Raw genomic sequence first — 21,545 nt, forward strand, 5'->3', positions numbered from 1 at the left:
GTACTGACAGAAAAGCAGCCCTGAACTGTTTTAATACGTATGTGTACGTGTATTTATGAGTAAAAATAGCTGAAAGGAATAGAGCAAAACACTGATCACTCCTAAGGGAAGAATGATAATGCAATTTCCATTCTTGGTTTCCCAAATGTGTGTTTGTTTGCAAGCAGGTTCTCATTTAGAAATGAAGTTTTTTTGTGTGTGGCAGGGTCTCACTATGCAGTTCAGGCTGGTCTCGAACTCACACCATCCTCTTGCCTCAGCCTCCTGAGAGTTGGTAATTAAGTTGTATTTTGGTGGTGTTTGCTATACGGTCCGAGCTACTCAGAAGGCTGAGGTGTGAGGATGGCGGCCTAGACAACGTAACCAGGCCCCATCTCCAGGAAAAAAAAAATTTCAGATCGGGAATGCCGCTCAGTAGGACAGCGCATGCCTAATGCACACAAGGCCCTGGGTTCCATCCCCAGCACGACACACACACACACACACACACACACACACAAACAGGAGGCCAACCCTGGGACCAGATCATTGTGTGCAAATCCAGAGCTAGTCTCACGTGGAAAATGTGAGAAAAAGTTACTCATTTCCATTTTGAGGATTTGAGTATTTTTTTCTTTTTGAACTGGGAATTGAACTCAGGACCTTGCGCTTGCCAGGCAGGCCCTTGTGCCGCTGTGCTATATCCCCAGCCCCTTGAGGATTTACTTGAAACCAGGAGGCAAGGCTGGCACCCCCACACAACCCCACCCCGAAACTGCTCCTGTCCGCCCCGGGCGGTGCTGGGCTGGAGGAGCAGGTGGCCCGGGCGCAACAGCTCTTCTCCACATTTCTGGCCGGCACCAATGCCTGCCGGGGACCCCTGTGGCGAAAGCCCCGGGAAATCAGCCCCCACCCCAAAGCGAGGCTCAGGTACTCACTCTGGAAAATTGAAAATGCTAAAAACTGATTGCGAAACTTCTGATAAATGAGTCCATTAGGCCTGGAAGGAGACAGAATGAGGGTGAGGCGCAGTGAACAGATGTCCACCTGCCCCGCTCCGTTAAACCAAGGCCCCGGCTCTCAGCCCCGGCTCTCAGCCCCAGCTCTCAGCCCTTCTTTGTCCTGGGCCCGGTGCAGGTCTAGGACCAGAGGGGACAGCCATTCCGCAGCCTCGTTCCCTCCGGCCCCCCCACCCCGGCCCTCTGCCCTGGCCAGCAGAGGCTGAAACAGCCCCGGGAAGCTCCCAGCAGCCTTCAGGGCCCTGGCAGCGGGGCCCCGACCTCTCAACAGCTCCCAGGACCCAAGCGGCCCCAGAAGGCCCCCGGGGAACCAGCCCTCGGCCCAGTCAGGCCCAGCTCCCTGGGGAGGCTCCAGGGCCCCTGGGGCGACTCACCACGTCAGCATCACTCCCGACAGGAACGTGGAGACGTAGTGGTGCGACACCCACCAGCCTTTGATTCTGCGGGAACAAGAGGACGGTGCTCAGGCTGGGAGAGACCTGCACCCCGCTTCCAGAGCCTGCGGGCTGGGCACCGCTCGAGGAACAGAGGTGGACACAGGCCACACCGGTCCCCCTCTCCGGCCTACACCCACCCCTCAGGACGCAGCCCAGCCCCACTCGGCGCCGCCTCCCATCCGCCCCACTGGAAGAAGCTGGAGCGCCTGGCATTTCCCCGACCCGGCTGAGCTGTTAGGGACCGCATGGGTCCCCAAGTTCCTTAGAAGGTGACTGTATTTGCAGACAGAGCCTGTAAAGACGCAACCGAAGGGAGGTCACAAAGGCAGGGCCTTGTCCGCTGTGCGGGCATCACTGCAGGGGGAGGCACAGCGCGGGTGCGAGGTGCAGGCACGCAGGAAAGCCCCGTGGGATGCAGCCAAGGAGCAGGGCCTCAGGAGGACGCCAGCTTCATGCCTGAGGATTTCCAGGCTCCAGCACAGAGGCAGAAATGTCTTAATAGGCCCGACAGAACCTTGTCCCCCTGTCCTCTCTGCCCCAAGACTTTGGGAGGCAGGGTGAGAGAACATTTCACTATGTAGTGCAAGCTGGCCTCACACTTGAGGTAACCCTCCTGCCTCAGCCTCCTCAGTGCTGGGATTACAGGCCTGGGCCAACAGGCCCCACTTTGCTCTGAGACTTGCATCCCTGGGTCTGGGCCCAAATTCAAGATTCAGAACACCAGTCACCTCTTCCAAAAGGCCTCCCAGACCACAGGGCCCAGAGCAGCACTCAGCCCACCCCAGGTCACGTCCCGGTCTCCCTTCCTGGTGCTGTCCGCCATCAGAGCCCCACTTCCACCCCTACGGGAGCCCCAGCAGGGCAGGGGCCAGGTCTGCTCACCGGTGCGTCCGTGAGGACAGGGTTGGAGCAGCGGCTCCACAGCATGTTGGATAAACACACGTGTGCACATGTGCACACACACACTACTGTGGACCGCACACACCCAGGCTCCTCTCTGTCACTCTCCCAGCTCCGACCTCCTTCCCCTGCTAGTAGAGCGCAGGCTCCCGGAGCTCTGGGCCCTCCCGAGGCGGCGGGAAGGGAGGCTGTTAGGCCCCTGCCCCAGGCATCGATGGCAGCTGAGGAGCGAGGGACCTGGGTTCCTCAGCTCCCACCCTTCCGACGCCTGGCTCCATGGCTGGCGGCGCCTTGTGGTGCCCTGGGACCTGCTACCCAAGCACGTCCCGGAGGGACTCAGGGTGTCCATGGGCACAGCAGGCGCCTTTGTCACTCCAGGTCTCTCTAGGGACCAGGAGGGAGAGGGGTCCCGGGCCCTCGTCCCACAGGGGACCCACGAGAGCCTGCTGTTGGCCGAGGGGCTGCTATATGACTTGGAACTCACCATCCGGCAGCCTGCGCCTGTCGGACCGCAGGCCCCCCGGCAACGACAGAGCTGGCATTCTGTTTGCTGAGACAGGACCTCACCGTGTAGCCCTTGAACTCATGACTGTCCTGCCTCGGGCTCCCCAGTGCTGGGATTATAGATGGTGTCACCACGCCTGTCACTCCCGAACACCCTGTCATATTCCGGCGTGTGCTTCTGGCCTCACCCGTCCACAACCGCCCCATGTCTCTCGCTGTTGTGACGTCCTGTACAAGTCCCCTAGCACAAGGGCACTCTCTCCGTGTGGTGCCAGGAGGAGGATGGCTGGATCGGGGGATATGACTCAGCATATTATGCTCCAAAACGGTCACCCCAATTTACACTCATGTCAGCAGTATACGAGTACCTGGTTCCCCAAACCTTCGCCAACACTGTTGATCACATTTTAAATTTCTGCCAGTCTTTTTTTTTTTTTCGGTACTGGCAATTGAACCCAGGACCTTCAGACTGAGCTACACTCCCCAGCCCTTTGGTATGTATGAATGTAGGTATGTATGTATGTATGGTTTTTTGGTTTTGTTTTTTTTTTTTTTTTTGAGACAAGGTCTCACTAAATCACTAAGTTGCCCAGGCTGGGCTGGAACTTATGATCCTCCTGCCTCAGCCTCCGGAAGTGCTGGGATAACGGGAAGACGCCACCACACCCAACTTGCTTTCGTGGTTTTTTGTGGCGCCAGGTGTTGAACCTAGGGCCTTGCATGTGCTAGGCAGGTGCTCTATGGCTGAACTCCACCTTCAGCCTACCACTGAAGTTTTCCTTCCCATTTTCCTAGTAGGTGGGTTGGATCCGTCTTAAACCTTCCAACCAGAGCACACACAGTCATAAACACAGGGACTGTATCTTAATCACCTCTCCTCTTTTCGGCCACGTAATGCTCTGGGCATAGATACTCGCTCCTGCAACAGCGAATTATGCTCCAGGAGTCACCTAAGAGACCACGTGAGCTCTGTACTCCTAGCGCTAAGGCAGGTAAACAAAACGCCCCCAGTAAATGTTGGCATGCACGATGTCCAGGAGGTAGGGCTGATGAAAGGACAGGGCGGGACATCCCTCCGGGCACTTCTCTGTCCCCAGCACCCTCAACCCGTCTCCACGTCCCGCCTGCGATTTCCTCGGGGCAAAGGCAGATGGCCTGACCCGCGGACGCTCAGCTCAAAGGGCAGCCAAGAGGTCTGGCTGCAGCCTCCCCGGAGCTCTGGAAGCCACAGCGGAGCCCTCAGAGCCGGGCCACCCCCTCTCCTTTGTCCTGCTCCCCAAGGGGCCCCTGAGAAATGCCCTCTCCCTGTCTGGGAGCGGCCAGGGCCAGACACAGATGCCACCCGGGCAACAAGCCTGATGGAGCAGCAGCTTTTACTTTCACAGCCCACCGTGCCCACGGCCCAGTTCTGACAGACGCCACCACGCAACGCAGCTCAGCAGCACTGGAGGAGCTGGAAATCACCTCTTCCCGTGCCCCACCGCCCGCCCGCCGCCCCAGGCCTCGGGGCTGGTCTTGCGCATGCGCTTCTCCCGTGACAGCTTCTCCCCTGCCTGCCGCCCACCGAGTCCCAACAGCAGGGCCTCAGGAAAGCCAGTGAAAGCCGGCACTGTAGGCTGGCTCGTTAGAACATCAATATCGTTGTCAATTCATTACTCATTCTGGCCCAGAACCGCAGTGGACACGGGCTGTTTTGCCATCTGTCAATCGCCACCCATTCCATCCCTGGGGTCCGCGCTTCCTTAGGGGGAACCACCTCACCCCACACTGGGGCCTCAGTGGTGCTGAGGCATATATCATGGCACATGACCCAGAGCTGGCCAATCAGGACTCTGCAACCATCCTACAACAGTGATTGGTCTGCAGGCCAGCATGTGACCCAAGCCTAGCCAATCACAAATCTGACCCAGAATTCCCATTGTCTCTGGAGGCAGCACAGGGAGGCTAATACACTGCCCTTTCATCTCCCTGAAAGGCCAGTTACAGGGCCCCTCTGTGCCCCTGCAGGTAACAGTCCCTGTTGGGTGAGCTGCCCTCCTTTGCAAATTCTGCCAGGGAAGCTGCCTTGCTTACTGAGCCAAGGAGCTCATCTCAAATCGCATAAAGGGAAGTCACACCCAGCCCCGTGCCCTGACCTCTCCGCCTGGCTCAGTTCTGGTCTCAGGTGCAACGGGGGAGAGGACAAGTCCTGCCCATGCCAAACAGGGTAGCAAGGAAGGCCCATGCGGTTCAGCCCTGCTGCCTCCAACCCCCGCATGGCCTCGGAGGCCTGTGCTCACTGCAGATCCTGGGTCCGAGCCATCTGTCACAGCCCATGGTGTCCACCGGGCACTGGCCCCGAGCGCCCGCGCAGGCAGAGACAGGTGGAGCTCACCTGGGTCTGGACGCCTCCACACCCCCTCGCTCCTCTCTGGAGATGGCTTCTTAGCCGTCCCCAGAAGGAGCCAGAGCCGGAGGAGGCTGGAGGCTGAAATCTCCTCCAGGTGCTGAGGATGACGCATGACTCAGTCAGCAGACCCGGCCCACCCGCCAAGGCTTCCCGAGGTCACTGTGGAGCCCAAGGCCGCCATGCAGGCCAGCAGCCCCGTCTGCACTTCCCTGCCCAGGCCAGCCTGGAAGACGGCTCAGAGGAACAGCTCTGCTACAACCTGGAGTTGCCGGAACCCTACCGGCCACAGCAGGGCCTTCTTCCAGAACACTGTGCGTGTTCCTAAGAGCAAGTGTGAGTTGCCCTGGTGTCCCTAATTCAGTGTGTGGCGCTTAGGAAATGTTCAAGAAACGTGGGTGAATGGCACCGAGGGGTGCACAGCAGACCCCACACAGAGCTCTGCGTCGCAGGCAGGGGCGGCCTTTCCTCAACGGACCGACAAGCAACCCTGGGCTCCAGGGCAACGTCTTCCTTCCTTTTAACACACCTGAAAGAGCCCCATGTTTCAGGGACCCTGGCAGTCCTGCTCCCTTCCGTCTGCGAGCACCCCCGTACCCCTGGCACAATACCTTTTAAAAACAAAGCTGCCCAGGGTAACTCTTGCTAAAGTATGAATGGCTGTTAGAGACCAAGCACACCGCGGAGCCAAGTCCTGCAGAGGGGTAAAAGCCCAAGGCTGAGAGCAAGGCTGCAGGAGCAGGAAGAGTTAGTGGTAAGGGTGCCTCGACCACGGCCCTGGCCCCATCGCTCCCCAATACCGCCCCGCTTCCTTTAACCACGCCCCAAGCAGGCAGTGCTATTCCCTCGACAACGAAGGGAAGCTGTGTTGGTTACCTGCTAAGGCTTCCCACTTCCAGGTTTCCCAGCAGTTTCAGAGGATGCTAGGCCCAGGCCCCCATGACAGCGAGCTGTGGGAAGATGCCAGCTTCCTCCTTCTTTCCTTCCTCCCTCAGCCAAGGACAGTCTCAGTTACACGCTTGCACTTTACATATTTTTCAACACCAGGGGTTAACTCCAGAGCCTTTGTACTGAGCTACACCTCCGGCTTATTTTCAAATTTTCAGACAGATTCCCACTAAGTTGCCCAGACTGCTCTCAAACTTGTGATCCTCCTGCCTCAGGCTCCCAGAGTGCTGGGATCACAGGCATGCACCCCCACGCCCGGCGAAGTCCTCAGTCTTGAATACACAGCTCCTGGCTGATCCCTCTTCTCTTCAGGCTCTCAAGTCACGCATCTTTATTTTTTTCCTCACTTGGCAGCCAGGGCCACCTTCACGCTGAGTATCACTGGATCCCTGAGCTCCGCCCCTGGCCGCAGTCTTCATTGGGCCAAGACCCCTCTCAGGGGCAGGCAGTGTGGAAAGGAGATGGAGAGAAAACTGTGGAGCTTCTTGAACTCCAGGCCTCTGAGAGACAGGGAAACAGGCCACCCACCAATGGCACCTGCACTCATGCAGTGACAGGGACATGATCTCTCCAAACCAGCCTGGGCTCGTGGAGCTGCTCGGTGATGGCGCTGGGACTGAAGCCCAGGAGTCTGCTCAGACACCTGTCCCTCCTCCTCTCTCCCCCTTGTGGGAGACCTCCCCGCTTGTCCCCCAAGTCTATCCACCTTTCTGGTACTGATATCCCAGTGTTCCCTGGGGAACTGTTCCAGAAGTTTCTGTGCTGCTACTGATGGCTGCAGGGGTGGGTAAGGCTTACGCCTGGCCAAGGACAGCCAGGCACAGTGTGGTGACAGTGACTGGTTCAGACACAGGGAGGGGAGCCACCCAGACGGCATCTAGACACAGCCCAGGGACCCAGCCTGGGAGAGGCTCGGCCGAGGGAAATGTGCCTTGTTTACTAGGCATGGAGCCGTGAGGATAAAGATCACACAGCAGAAGTCAAGAGATGAGAGACGGAGGGAAACTGGGTCCCGATGACATCTTCTGAATACCCGGATCAAGCCTTACCTGAGGTCCAGCCCAGTGAACCTGCTTTTTCTGTTCTGGACAACACGTTTCCTATTATGCTAAATCAGTCTGAGTCGGGGACACTGCACCAGCAGCATCAGTCTCCCTCCTCGTGCACCTGAACAGTCGCAGAACCCCCAGGGAGACAGGAACACAGGGGGTGGGCACCACCCCTCCGGGACAGCGTGCCCGGGGGCTCCCTTGGCCCGGCCCACAGTGGCTGGTTACCTGGAGCCGTTGCTGATGAGGATGCTCTCGCGGATGGTCAGGGTGCAGTAGTACCACACCAGCAGGAAGTTGAAGACTTCGTCCGTCACCCTGGTGGGGGGAGCCGCGTAAGGAGCGAAGACAGCTGCCGTGCTCACCCCGACACAACCACAGGGCCCCCCTCCCGAATCGGCCAGGACCCCCAGGCAGGCCACAGGAGCCAGGCTTCGGGAGCTCTTCACCCGCTGTGACGCCTGGCCCCTGCACTCCCAGCCCTGGCCCACTCAGCCCAGAGCAATCCAGCTGTCTCTCACACACTTCCTGTCTGATGGGAGGCTTCTGGTGCGGAGGCAGAGGGCCTGTTTGTTTTTTAGTACTGTTTTTTGGTTTTATGAGACAGGGTCTCACTATGTAGCCCAGGCTGGCCTTGAACTCGCCATGATCCTCCTGCCTCAACCTCCCGAGTGCTGGGATTTTGGTGTGCACCGCCGAATCCAAGTCAGATGAGCCTGAAGAACGGGAAACTTTCCGCTCTGGGTGAGGCTCTCTGCAGCGCAAAGATGTGCGCCCCCCAATCCCTGTAACCCAGTGGCAAACTCTGCTATGCAGATGAAACCCATCTCATGGCCCGCACAGGCTAGGAACAGGCTAACGGAAGAACCAGCTCCAGGTCCCCACCAAAGCCGGGCTGAGCAGGCCTCAAAAGTGGACAGGCAGGAGGAGCCAGGAAGAGATGCACACCGATAATCCTAGGACTCTAGGAGACTGAGGCAGGAGGATCACAGGTTCAAGCTCACCCTGTACAATTCAGTGAGATGCTGTCTCAAAATAAAAAATATTTTTTAGAAGGTAATGTAGCTTTAGAAGGATGTAGCTTAGTGCAAAGGCCCTGGATTCAATCCCCAGTACTGGGGGGAGAAAAGGTAAACAAGGGGCTGGAGCCTTCTGGACTGGGAGAGGAGGGCTTGTCCAGAGACCCACCTGCCTCAGCTTACTATCTTTAACATGGGTAGCTGACCCACTTCAGGAGCATCCCTGGGTAAAGAGTCCTGGAAGACGACAGTTACACACACCCCGCCCTCCAGGGTGCCTCTGATAATCTCCAATGAAGCCTCTGTCCGTCCACTTCCTGGTGTCACACAGCCCCACCACCTGGGAGACGGGACAGCACAGGCAGCGGCTGTCTGCGTGGGGAGGACCGAAGAAAGCCCTGGCCCCTGCCGCCCACAAAGACCCGACTGTGCCAGCCCGGGGTGGGGAGGAGGAGCAACAGCTTCAACAATGCAAAGCTAGTGACTGTGCCCTGTGGTGGCTGGGGATGGTCACTCCCAGCCCATGGACAGGTGACGGGCTTGGGAGACCAGCATGTTCTGGAATCCCAGGGCCTGAGTTCAAATCCTGAGTCTGCCCCTTCCCAGCTGTGGGACCATGGACTGGCAAGTGACTCTCCAGAGCCAGCACTTGCCACCCCTGAAGTGAGGTGCAACGGCACCTGCCAGGTGGGGCTGCTGTGGGCAGGAGCCGAGTTTCACATGCGGAGCAGCATGCTTCCCATTCTAACTCCAGAAAGTTCCACACTGGCCACAGTAGGAAAAAGGAGGCTCAAAAGCCTATTGCGAGCCGGGAGTGATGGCTCACACCTGTAATCCCAGCACTCAGGAGGCTGAGGCAGGAGGATCGTTGTGAGTTTGAGACCAGCCTGGGCTACATAGTGAGCTCAAGGCCAGCCTGAACTGCATAGCGAGACTCTGTCTCAAAAAGACAAAAAAAAAAAAGCCTACTGCTGAGAAAATCAGAGGCTGTGGGATTTGGACAAGAAGTGCAGAAGGCAGGGATGTCACTAATTATCTAAGCTGCCCAGGCTGAACTTGAACTTCAGATTTTCCTGCCTCAGCCTCCCAGAGTGCAGGCGTGTCCCACCGTGCCTGGCTTGCCAATACCTTGACTTCTGATTTCTGGCCTGCAGGACTGAGAGAACATATTCCTGTTGTTTTGAGCCCTGAAATAACTGTTCCTTCGTTAGGGCAGCCCAGGGCATTGCAGCAGGAGGTTCGGGGAGACAAGGTGTGACTAACACTGGCACGTGACAGCTCACCCAGGTTCCATGCAGGGCCCCAGAGGGCCCCACTGAAGGGACCCTGGCTGCACACCAAGAACTCTCAGCCCTCTCTGGAGGCCCACATGAGCAGGCCCTGCTGGGGAGCACAGCCTTTGTCCCCGGGGAGCCCGCTGGGCCCAGGAGCTGGTGGGCTCAGGCCCAGGGCCTTTGCTGAGACACAAGCAGCGCAGCCAGCAGCAGCAGGACGCCCAGCCGAGCACCGTGAGCACACAGACCCTTGGCACATGGGCCACCTGCCCCAGCCAGACGTAGCCACCTCCCACAGGGTAGAAAACACAGGCCCAGGGAGAGGAGCGGCGGCAGCGCAGGCCAGGCCCTGGCCCCGAGGGAGCGCTTAGCCCACAGGGACCCAGTGTGACCTCAGCACATCGCACAGCCCCGCAGCCATGGCCTGCCGTCACCTCGGCTTACACATGGAAACTGAGGTTCCCAAAGGGGACCTGCATGTGGGACAGCCCCTCAAGGCCGGGATCTGGTCGGGCCGCCTGACAGTGCCCTTGCGCTCTCTGTTCAGTAACGGAGATAAATTCACATACCACGAGATTCATTCTTTTTTCTTCTGCAGTGCTGGGGAGCGAACCCAGAGCCTTCAAATGAGCTACAAGCCCAGCCTTTGTGGAATTCTTTAATTTTGATACAGGATTTTCCTTGGTCCCAAAAATGCCCAGGCCAGGTTCAAACTTGTCATCCTCCTGTCTCAGCCTCCAAGACTGCTGAGGTTACAGGTATGCACCATGATGCCCAGCTCAAACTCACCTTTTAAAGTGTGTAAGTGGGTTTGTTAAGTTCACAGAATTGTGTAAATCACGATTACCTAACTCCAGAACATTTTCACCACTCCAAAAAAACTCTGAGCCAGGCGGGGTGGCACAGGCCTGTAATCCCAGCACTCGGGAGGCTGAGACAGGAAGACCACTTCGAGGCTGAGGTTAGCCTGGGCTACAAAGTGAATTTAAGGCCAGTGTGAATTATATAGTGAAACCCTGCTTAAAAAAACGAAAACTTTTTTAAAAACTGTAACACACAGTCTCCTCCTACTGAGCTACTCTGTCTCCACAGATTTTCCTGTTCTGAAATTTCACATGAGTGGAATTATACACAGGGCCTTTTACACCCAGCTTCCTGCCCTCGGCACGCTGCTTCCTGTCATCCCACTGTAGCATTGGTCGTGCCACGTTCCCTTGCGGTAGAATAATGCTCCACCGCACAGAGCAACACCACCGCACTCCCGGGTCCCACGCTTAGGCTCCTCCAGCCATTCACAGCTGCTCACTGACACACAGGGAGACAGGAGCCCCTGTGGAGTCCCCTGGCCTCCTCCTCCTCCTCGCACCCCACACACCCCCTACCTGTAGTGAAGGACAAAGCGACAGGCCACAGCCCCCAGGAGCAGGATTATGGTCAGGTAGAGCTTGAACTTCTCATACTCGTCCTTGTAGGCGAACCTGCCATGACAGACACCCCCGGGAAGGTCACACACGATGACCGCTCTGCTTCCCTGGCCCCAATCGGACCGCAGGCCCCGCCCCAAAGGACCTCCCATCCTGCCGAAAGAGGCCTGGCCTTGAATCAGTGACACCCAAGAGGGAAAGATCGTTACACAAGGTTCCCTGTCCCCGAACTCCAGCGTAGGACTCTGGACCCTCCTCCCTCAACCAAATACAAACACCAGGGGTCACAGCTACCCAGAAATGGACTGACAGGGACGGGCAGGAGGCCCTGCTTCCCGTGAGAAAAGCTGTGACATGCATGGAACGGAGCAGGGGCCACTGAGGGAAGCAGGGAGCTCCGCCGCCACACAGTGACCTGGGGAAGGGCGGAGGGAGGCTGCGCCCAGCTCAGCAGTAGAGCACTTGCCCAGCATGCCTGAAGCCCTGAGCTCAGTCCCCAGCACCACGAAAGGAAAAAGGAAGGAAGTGCTCTAGGCTAGGAGTGCTGGAAATGTCGAAGTGCTCCAGCCACTGAGGACGGGCTCAGAAAGGCCAAAGACCAGAGCCCCGCCGGCTCACACGTTTGACTTCTGCGCAAAGCCTAGCCCGTGTGTGCTTCCTGAGTGGCAGAAGCCCGAGTCCGTGAGGGGTACGTACTTGGCCTGGTTGCTGAGCAGGGTCACGTTCACGTTGCCGAGGACCAGGTTCAAGTAGAGCCTGGAAGACAGAGCAGTGAGGGCTAAGCGGCTCGGCCCCGGAGCACGTCCAGACCTATGCCTGCTGATGAGTGCGACAAGTACTCACCAGCAGAAGCCAGGACGCTAAACAAGCAGCCCCCCAGGCCCCGATCAAGGGACAACGATGATCAACTAGAGACACTGGCAACAGCATGCACAACGGTGTCATGAACTCACTTCCCCATGGAAACTGACTCATGGCCCTCAATTCCCAGCCTCCTTTGCAGCCAGATATAGCACATGACTAGGTTCCAGCCCATGAGGCAAAGGCACAGGTATAATCTCTAGGTCAATTTAAAAAGGATGCTGTTGGCTGGGGTAGGGGGTAGGTTCATGCCTGTAATCCCAGCACTCAGGAGGCTGAGGCAGGAGGATTGCTGCAAGTTCAAGACCAGCCTGGATACAAAGTGAGCTCAAGGCCAGCCTGAACTACACAGCTAGACCCTAGCTCAAAAAGACAAAAAAAAAAAAAAAAAAGAGGTGGGCTAGGGTTGTAGCTCAGCAGAAAAGCTCTGGGGTTCAATATCCAGTACTGTCCCCCTGAAAATCTACTTTCAGCAAATTTTCAATATGAGCCGGGTGTGGTGGCGCACGCCTGTAATTCTAGCACTCCAGAGGCTGAGGCGGGAGCATCACCACAAGTTCAAGGCCAGCCTGGGCTACACAGTGAGTTCAAGGCCAGTCTGAACTACAGGATGAGATCCTAACTCAAAACAAAATTTTTTTTCAATACGCAAAACTACATGACTAACCACAGTCTTCACTCTGTACACTAATTTCTAGGTTTCTTCACCCTACGGAACTGCAAGTTTGTCACCCTTGAATCGGCTCCCCATCAGCCCCTGTCCCTTGCTGCTGGTGACAAGTCTGCACTCTCCTTTTTTGTGTACTCAATTTTCACCCTTTTTGGATTTCACACACAAATGAGATCATGCAATATGGCTCTTTCTGAATCTGGCTGAGTTCCCTGGGCAGAAGGTCCCCCAGACTTCTCCATGTGCTTTCTGGTTTTGGCTGTGAACATACTTTCGGAAAAGAAAAAAAAAATCGAGCCGTAATTCACATGCCATAAAATGTAGCCTTTTAAAGTACACAATGTAATGGTTTCCAATGTATTTACAGTGCTGTGCAACCAGCACCGTTACCTAATCCAGAACATGTCCATCACTCAAGAGAGAAGCCCAGGCCCACAAACAGCCTCTTTCCCCCCGCCCTCCGCAACCTTGCGCCTCCTCTCTGTCCCGAAGGATCTGCCTGTTCTGGATGTTTCATATGAGCAAGGTCATACAGTGCTGACCTTTAGGGTTTGGCCAGTTTGCTGTGAGCGGCCTCATACCTGTCTGTTAGAGGACGTGACACTCGCTGCACCTGGAACTACCCAGGAGTGGAACTGCTGGGTCCTTGTGTAGGTGTGTGCATGTGCGTGTGTGTGTGTGTGTGTGTGTGTGTGTGTGTGTCTGGCTTCTGTAGGAAATGGCAAGTGTTATTCGTGGAGAGAGGCTTGCACTAATAAAGGTGCAAATAAAGGGCTGCAGCACCTCGGGGAGGAAGGATAAACTGCAGAGGGACAGAGGTTTGGGAAGACTTCACTGAGGCGGTGACATTTTGAATTGGCTTTGGAAGAACAAGTAGAAGTCTGAAGGGAGAAGAGAATGGAGGTCTTTTCCCAGCTGTGAGTGGATTTTCAGAGCATTTCCAGTCGGCCAGAACCGGAGCAGAAGTACAGGGAACAAATCAGTCTTCATTTCCCACGGGGGCAGCACAGTTCTCTTCAGAGAATTACACCCCCACCACCCCGGCTACCACCCACAGAGGAAGGCACATGGCCACGGCTCAGCCAATCAAAGCAGACTGTCCTCTGGCTGTAAGAATGATCATGTGACCCCATCCCAGGGCTTAAGGGAAGGCACATGACCACAGCTCAGCCAATCAAAGCAGTAATCCACCTGACTGGTCTATGAATGGCCATGTGACTCAATCTAGGCCAGAGAACCAGCCCTGGGACTTTTCCGATAACCCCTTACTAGAACCACTAAGCAAGCAGAACTGGGGGGGGTCAGTTTACAAAGTTTCTAAAGTCTAAGGAGGAAATGTATACACTAGGGAAGAAAGCTGCGTGAGAGTTCCTAACAGCATCATTGGAGCAGCAGGATCCAGCCACAACTGAAGCCATATCCAGAGTTTTTAGTTACAGCAGCCAATGAAGCCTCCATTTTTTTTTTTACAACTCTGAGTTAGATTTTGTATCCTTGGTAACATGAAGATCCCTGACTGGTGTGAAGTGCACAAAGACCCAGAGAGAAGCAGGGAGGTGGGTCAGAGCACTCCTGTAAGGGTCGGTCCTGACTGACAGACTGCTGTTTCACTGTGACTGCCACTCGGGGCGTGTGGCCTGGCCACGCCTGGGCCGAGTCCCCAGGCCGGACGCTCACGCGTCTCCGAACTTGTGGAAACGGGTAGCTGAGGAGAAGTGAGCATCACGGGACCTGCCGGCACGGGCAGGGGGAGCGGCAGGCACTCACACAGCTTGGTTCTCCCGGAAGAGACCCCTGCCTCTGCACCCTAATGCTGCCCGTGGTCCGCAGGGGCTGGCCCCTCGCAGGTCTTTGCAGGGCGGTCACGGCCACCTGAGGGCTGAGGGCCTCTCCGGGCTGGAAGAACACGTGGAAAGTGTCCTCCTCCTTCCTGCCCTCGCCCGCACACCCCCTCAAGCTCGGGCACAGGGGCTCGCGCTCCTACCCGTTCTTCTTGGGCAGGTAGGCCTCCATGTCGAAGAAGACGTTCTGCCGCTCCTTGATGTGCGCGCCCATCTGCTGCACCAGCTCCGCCTCCTCCTGACCGGCCTGGCGCTTGTACCTGTGATGGGAGGGGGCAAGGGGGCGGTGTCACTCAGATGAGGGGAGCGTCTGGACCCCAGAGCCTCGCCCTCAGCTTGCCCCACCCAGGCCACACCTCAGTTCCGTTTGTTTTTCTCTGTGGGCCAGGGATTGCATCCAGGGACGTCACACTGGGCTACATCCCCAGCCTTTTTTTTTTTTTTTTTTTTTTTTTTTTTTTTTTTTTTTATTTTGAGACATGGCCTCACTAAATTGCCCAGGCTGGGCTCCAATTTGCACTCTTCCTGCCTCAGCCTCCCAGAGTGCTGGAATTACATGTCTGTACCACCATGCCCAGCTGCAGCTTCCATTCTGTATTCTCTGGGCAGGGGCCTGGCGCCCCCACACCTTGTGATCTAGGCAATGTCCTTGAATCTCTCCTCCTTGTTTTCCAGGGTTACCGTCAGGCCCAGCTGCCAGACCGGAGGAAGACCTGAGTACACACAGCAGGAGGCACCCGGGTAATACGTGGCACACAGCAGGAGCTCAGTGGGTACTGGCTGGCAAAGCTACGTTCTCCCTTCACTGTTCTAAAGGAAAAGCCTGAACTTTACTAAGAGGACACAGAGGCCTGGGAAAGCCCTGACAACTGAAACAAGCAGGTTTCCTCCTGTCTCGGCGGCCATGCCACTAGGAAGGACGCTGGAGGACTAAGCGTGGTGCTGCACGTGGCCATGTCAGTGCCCAGGAGACAGCCTGCGAATGAAGTCAAACTACAGGAAGGCAGAAGTGAGAGGAAAAAAACAAATTCTAAAAACGACCTTTGCCCCTGGATCCACTGATGCCTGAAGCTATTCCTGGTTTTTTCCATTAAAATTTCCATTATTCGCTTAAACCAGTTTTTAGCTGGGTTCTGGTCCCTTAAAACCAGAGGGGCCTTAGGCCGGGTATGGTGGTGCACACCTGTAATCCCAGCACTCAGGAGGCTGAGGCAGGAGAATTGATGAGAATTCAAGGCCAGTCTGGGCTACATAGCGAGACACTGCCTCAAAAAAAAAAAAAAAAAAAAAAGGTGGCAGCATATGACTATAATCCCAACTGAGTACTCAGGAGGCTGAGGCAAGACAATCACAAGTTCAAGGTCACCCTGGGAAACTTATGTAGCAAGGGTCTACCTCCAAAAAAAGGGCCGGGGGCATAGTTCAGTGACAGAGTAGCCATGCGTTCAATCCCTAGCTCAGGAAAAATAAAAATAATTCAAAAATAGGCTGAGGCCAAGCGTGGTGGTTCATGCCTGTAACCCCAGCACTCCGCAGGCTGAGGCAGGAGGATCGTTGTGAGTTCGAGGCCAGCCTGGGCTATAAAGTGAGTCCAAGGCCAGCCTGAACTGCATAGTGAGACCCTGTCTCAAAAAGACAAAGAAAATTTAAAAATAAAAAATAAATAAAAATCGGCTGAGGATACAGCTCAGCACTTCCCAGGCTCCCTCAAGTTTCAGCCCCACACCTACCTCTGGAGCTCCAGTCGTAAGTCTTTGAGGCGCTTCTTCTGTCTGTTGATTGACCCACTACACAAGGTCTGTAAGGCAATCAGCTCCTCCAGCTTCTGCCTGTAGATCCTGTGTGTCTCCTGAAGGATGGATGTGAGAGAACATGAACAGGTCGGGGGTCAGGGGACGTGACACCAGAGGTCACAGGTTGAGGGCTAAAATCCGACAAGTACCAAAAATGTGCCTAAAAATTCGGACAAGAATTGGGGAAGCCAGCCCCACCCTGCATGTGTGTGTGTAACTGCCCAGGTCCCACTCCTCCTGATGAGAACGGCACCCAATTAGATGCATCACCCAGAGTGCACTTCTTGCCAATTCTTACTCCAGATGGTTTTCGGTGAAGCTGAATGTCCTACCTTTCAAGGTAGTCATATGATTCAGGCTGACCAATCAGAATCCTCCAGCACCTTGGCAGGTGATTGGTTCAGATGTAAACACGTGACTCCTGCTGACCAATGAGAGCCAGTCATGGGACTCTGCCAGGAAGACCTGGTTCCCAGATGATCTTTTTCTTTTTTTTTTTTTTTTTTGGTTTTTCTCCAGTACCAGGAACCGAACTCACGACCTTGCGCATGCCAGGCAGGCGCTTTTGCTGCTGAGCTAAATCCCCAGCCCCCCAGATGATCTTTTTCATTGGGTTTGCTAATCTGGTGAAAATTTTGCTTGGGCTGCTGTGAGTAGGGGAAGCCTTCTTAACAATGAAGCCAGGCAGGAATACAGAGTTGAAAGTAAGAGAATTCTTACAACATCTGTTACAGCTTGGAGGTGCTTCACCTCCCAAAAGTTTCTATGTTGGAAGCCTGGTCCCATGTAATGGGACAGAGAGGGGGTGGGACGTTTAAGAAGTGGGACTGAGTAGGAGGTAATTATGGTCAGGGATGCAGCACCTTGAGACGCTTGCCCCGCTGGCATGGGTGGGTTAGGTCTCATGGGACTGGGTTAGTACTCTCAAGAGTGGCTTGTCAGAAGCAAGCCTGGCACCTCCCCTTGAGGCTCTCTCAAACCGAGCTCTTATGCACGCCCCCTCCCCACTTCAGGATGCCATCTGCATTGCATGACAGCTTGAGGCCCTTGAACTTGGACTCTGCCCTCCGAAACCATAAGGCAAAATACACGTCTGTTCCTCACAAGTACCCAGTTCCAGGGATGTCATTATAACGGCACAAGACGGACTTCGGCTCTTGCTCTGGTGAGTCTGAACGGCAGGCTGTCCAGTGCTCTACGGTATAGGAACTGATACATTCCTTTCACTGCCTGTTCACTTAGAGTTGAGTTTCCAATCCGGGCAGTGAAGAGTGTTGTAGCAAAAGTACATAGCCCTCCCCTCTCTGGTCTTAGGGGCCACCCTCCCTATCCATCACAGTCCCTCAAAAAAACTCAGTATCGCACTCTTGGAAATAACCACTGGGGCCAGGACAAGACATTCCGTCCCAGCGCTGGGAGAATGGAACATGGTAAGTTCTTCAATGGCTACAGAGCACACCTGCCAATAAATTATACCTCTAGAGGTGGCAGGCCAAAGAACATGAAATTAAAATCACTAGGCCAGTGAACATGGGTAAAGTGGCTGGTTTCATAGCTGGTACAGAAGAAATGTATTTTCCAGAGAGAGAGAAAAAGGGAAATCAGACAGGAAGGACAGAGCCTAAACCCTCATGCCTTCTGAGCATGGGTCCCTAGATAGGAAAGTTAAACCAGCCAGGCATGGTATTGCACAGGAGGCTGAGGCAGGAAGATCACAAGTTCAAGGCCAGCCCAGGAAACTTAGCAATTTAGCAAGACTTTGTTTCTCAAAACAAAATAAAAAATGAATTACACCAGAGGGAGATATAAAAAAGAAATGAGGGCTGGGGATTTAGCTCAGCGGCACAGTGCCTGCCTGGCAAGTGCAAAGTCGTGAGTTCAGTTCCCAGTACCAGAAAAAAAAAAAAAGAAGAAGAGAAGACAATGAAGGGAGCAACAGCCAAAATGTGTGAGCAGGTCTGCCCACTCTGCTGGAAACGCAAAGGTCACAGCCTCCCTCTCCCCTTCCTGACCCCTCCATGAAGGGAAATCACACTCTCCCTTTATTTTGATTTTTAAAATTTCTTTCACGCCTGGGATTGAACCCAGGACCTTCACAGGGAACCACATCCCCTGCTAAACTGCTAAGTCACCCAGGCTGGGCTTGAACTTTCCGTCCTCCTGCCTCAGCCTCTCGGAGTGCTAGGATTACATGTGTGTGCCTCCATATACCACAATTTTAAAATAACTTCAATCCTGCAGAATTGTAAGAATGATACAAAGAATCTGGCTATACTCTTCCCCCAGATTCACCAACTGTTTGCATCATGCTATACTATTTGTTTATCCCGTGTGTGTGTGTGTGTGTGTGTGTGTGTGTGTGTTATCTTTTCCCAGATAACATCAACGAACCACAGCCCACTGGCCAAATCTAGCTGTCTAATTTTGCACGGACAGTAAGATAGGAATGGGTTTTGCAGGGCTGAAAAACAATCAGAAGAACGTTTCCTGACCCGTGAAAATGACATGGACTTGAAGCTGGGCATGGTGGCACACGCCTGTAATCCCAGCACTTGGGAGGCTGAGGCAGGAGGATCACTGCCAGTTCAAGACCAGCCTGGGCTACAAAGTGAGCTCAAGGCCAGCCTGAACTGCACAGCGAGACCCTGTCTCAAAAAGACAAAAAAAAAAGATGTGGACTTGCAGTTGCAGCCTCCATCGCAGTGCTCCTGGCACAGCCACGCCCTCTCTACAGGAGGTCTGTGCTGCTTCGGCACCGCAGTGGCAGGGTGTCTGGTGGTGACAGAGACCAGACAGCCTGAAAGCTTAAAGTCTCTACTCCTTGGCCTTTCACCGAAACACTTCACCCACTCCTGCACTCACCCAGTGGGGGCTGTGGACAGCATGGCTACTAAGTACTACACCTGTCCTGGGAACAATGTATCTCTTCCATGTCCAGATACAACTGTCAAATATAGAATTTAAGCCTGCAAGGCTATGAGCTCCTGTCCCATCCCCATTCACATTTCACTGGCTCTCTTTGGGCACTTTTCCTCCACACCCCGGGGCCCCTTCAGTTTCATGCCTGAGAGTACCGCTAGTATCTTGTCTCCTTCAACACAGAACAGTGCCTTGAACTCTTTCACAAACTGTTGCTCACTTCTATGGTGCTAGGGACTGAACACTCGACTACCCAGCTACATCCCCAGCCCTTTTTTTATTTTGAGACAGGGTCTCTGACAGGTGTGGTGGTGCACATCTGTAATCCCAGCACTTAGAAGGCTGAGGCAGGAGGATCACTGCGAGTTCTCTGTAGGTCCTCCTATCCATAGGATCACCACACACGGCAGTGACCAACTTTCTACATGTACTTATTAAATCACCCAAGGGCTGAGGGTATGGTTCAGTGGTAGAATGCTTGTCTATCATTCTTAAGGTCCTGGGTTCAATTCCCAGCACCAAAAATAAGTAAGTCCATAAAATGCTCAGTTAGCCAGGAGTGGTAGTGCATGCCTATAACCCCAGCACTCTGGAGGCTGAGGCAGGAGGATCATTGTGAATTCGAGACCAGCCTGGGCTACAAAGTGAGCTCAAGGGCAGCCTGAACTGCATAGTGAGACCTTGTCTCAAAAAGTCCAAAAAAAGAAAAAAAATTGAAAGGGCTGGGGATGTACCTCCATGGTACAACACTTGCTGGGTTCAAGCCCCAGCACCACAAAATAAAATAAATTAATTAAATAATTAAAAATAAAACACCAAGCATGGTGACGCACAGCTATAATCTCAGCTCTCAGGAGGCTGAGGCAGGAGGATTACTATGACTTCAAGGCCAGTCTGAACTACATAGCAAGACCCTATCTCAAAAACCCAAAAAATAAAAATGAAAACTATCTGTTGGTGACATAGGGAATCCTCCAGGTCCACAGCGGGAAGAAAGGGAAGAGATAACCTTCAGGAAGGTGGGCCGTGGGAGATAAAGGGCTGTCTTTGGTGTTAGTTTCTACCAGAGAGAGATAAGGGCCGTAGAAACAGCTGCCAGATACGCACCAGGTCTTCTGCTGCGGGATGAATATTTAATGTACAAGTAAAACATGAAGACATTGTCCTTGTTAAAAATTCAAACACTACACCGTGCTAACATCTGCTTTAACCCATCTCTCTCTCTTCCCTGGAAACAACCTTTGCCACCCATTTTTCCTTCCAGCCCTTTCTCTTTTTTTGGTTTCTTTCCAGTACTGGGAACCGAACTCACAACCTTGCACTTGCCAGGCAGGCGCTTTGCCGCTGAGCTAAATCCCCAGCCCTATTTTTTTTTTTTTCTTCCAGGCCTTTCTCTAAATTTTCTTCCTGGCTGTACTCTATGCATCTGGGTGTGGGGTGGGTTTTATTTTGGGTGGGTTCGTCTTGTTTTTTGAGATAGGGTCACAGCACGTTGCCCAAGCTAGCCTCCCACTCACAGAAATCCTCCCGCTCAGCCTCCACTGCTGGAACTATAGGTGTGCACCACCACACCTAGCACTGTGTTCCTTTAAAAACAAATTTTATGCTTAGTATGTGCAAGGCCCTGGGTTCCGTCCCCAGCACACACACGCGCGCACGCGCACACACACAGCCTTTACTGACGAATGACTGACATACAAGCCGTGAACCACAGACATTTAATGTATATAACGTGGTAAGTGCGGAGATAAGTATAACCTTCACACCTTCACCCCAGTGTTCGCTATGAACCTATCCATCACTTGCGAGGCTTTCCTCCTGCCTCCTTTTTGCTATTTACTTCTGTGTAATATGAACTCGCAACATAATATCCACCCTCTAAGCCAACTGTTAAGTGTGTAATACAATAGCAACCTCGGCCCACCTGCTGTGCAGGGGGCCAGGACTTCCTCATCCTGAGCTTCTGCGACCTCCCCGCCCTCCATGCTTGTCTACGTTCCCTCCGGACATTTCTTTCTTTTCTTTTTCCCTTTTCTTTTTTACTCAACATTTATTGAAGCCCACTGTGCGAAGCAAAGCCCACCGCTCTGGGCCCCGACTTCTACCCAGGCGACATCCTGCACTGCTGCTGCCTCTTCGTTAGGGAAAACCCCTAACACAGGGCCGGAGAACAGCAGCGTTTGTTCCTTACAGTTCGCGTTCTGAGTAGAAATCATCTTTCAAAAGGTGCGTAAATAATACCCGAGTACGGCCGGGCGTGGTGGTACACCCCTGTAATCCCAGAACTCGAGAGGCTGAGGCAGGAGGATCGTTGCCAGTTCAAGACCAGCCTGGGCTACAAAGTGAGCTCAAGGCCAGGCTGAGCTGCATAGCGAGACCCTGTCTCAAAAAGACCAAAAAAAAATAATAATAATAATAATACCTGAGTACGTTCTTCAGGATTAAAACAATCCAGATAAAGTAACATCTCCCTTTTACCCAGTTCATCCGTATTTCAGCAATTAGTGTGGTGCGAGTCTTCG

At 54.2% G+C, this 21,545-nt stretch overlaps 1 protein-coding gene across 2 annotated transcripts in view; it reads right to left on the reverse strand.

Moving 5' to 3' along the window:
• The window catches only part of Tmem120b (transmembrane protein 120B), a 48,333-nt gene that overhangs the window by 4,122 nt on the left and 22,666 nt on the right, over positions 1-21,545 (reverse strand). For both annotated transcript variants that reach the window (XM_005403108.2, XM_013503583.1), the window contains 7 exons: positions 16,042-16,160; positions 14,455-14,571; positions 11,636-11,695; positions 10,898-10,993; positions 7,451-7,540; positions 1,373-1,438; positions 918-979 (listed from right to left, as the gene is read on the reverse strand). In XM_005403108.2, the coding sequence (XP_005403165.1) occupies positions 918-979; positions 1,373-1,438; positions 7,451-7,540; positions 10,898-10,993; positions 11,636-11,695; positions 14,455-14,571; positions 16,042-16,160 (610 nt within the window). The remainder of the gene's footprint in view (positions 1-917; positions 980-1,372; positions 1,439-7,450; positions 7,541-10,897; positions 10,994-11,635; positions 11,696-14,454; positions 14,572-16,041; positions 16,161-21,545) is intronic.

The sequence above is a fragment of the Chinchilla lanigera genome, unplaced genomic scaffold, assembly GCF_000276665.1.
Source record: "Chinchilla lanigera isolate Chin_1 unplaced genomic scaffold, ChiLan1.0 scaffold00081, whole genome shotgun sequence".
Taxonomy (NCBI): domain Eukaryota; kingdom Metazoa; phylum Chordata; class Mammalia; order Rodentia; family Chinchillidae; genus Chinchilla; species Chinchilla lanigera.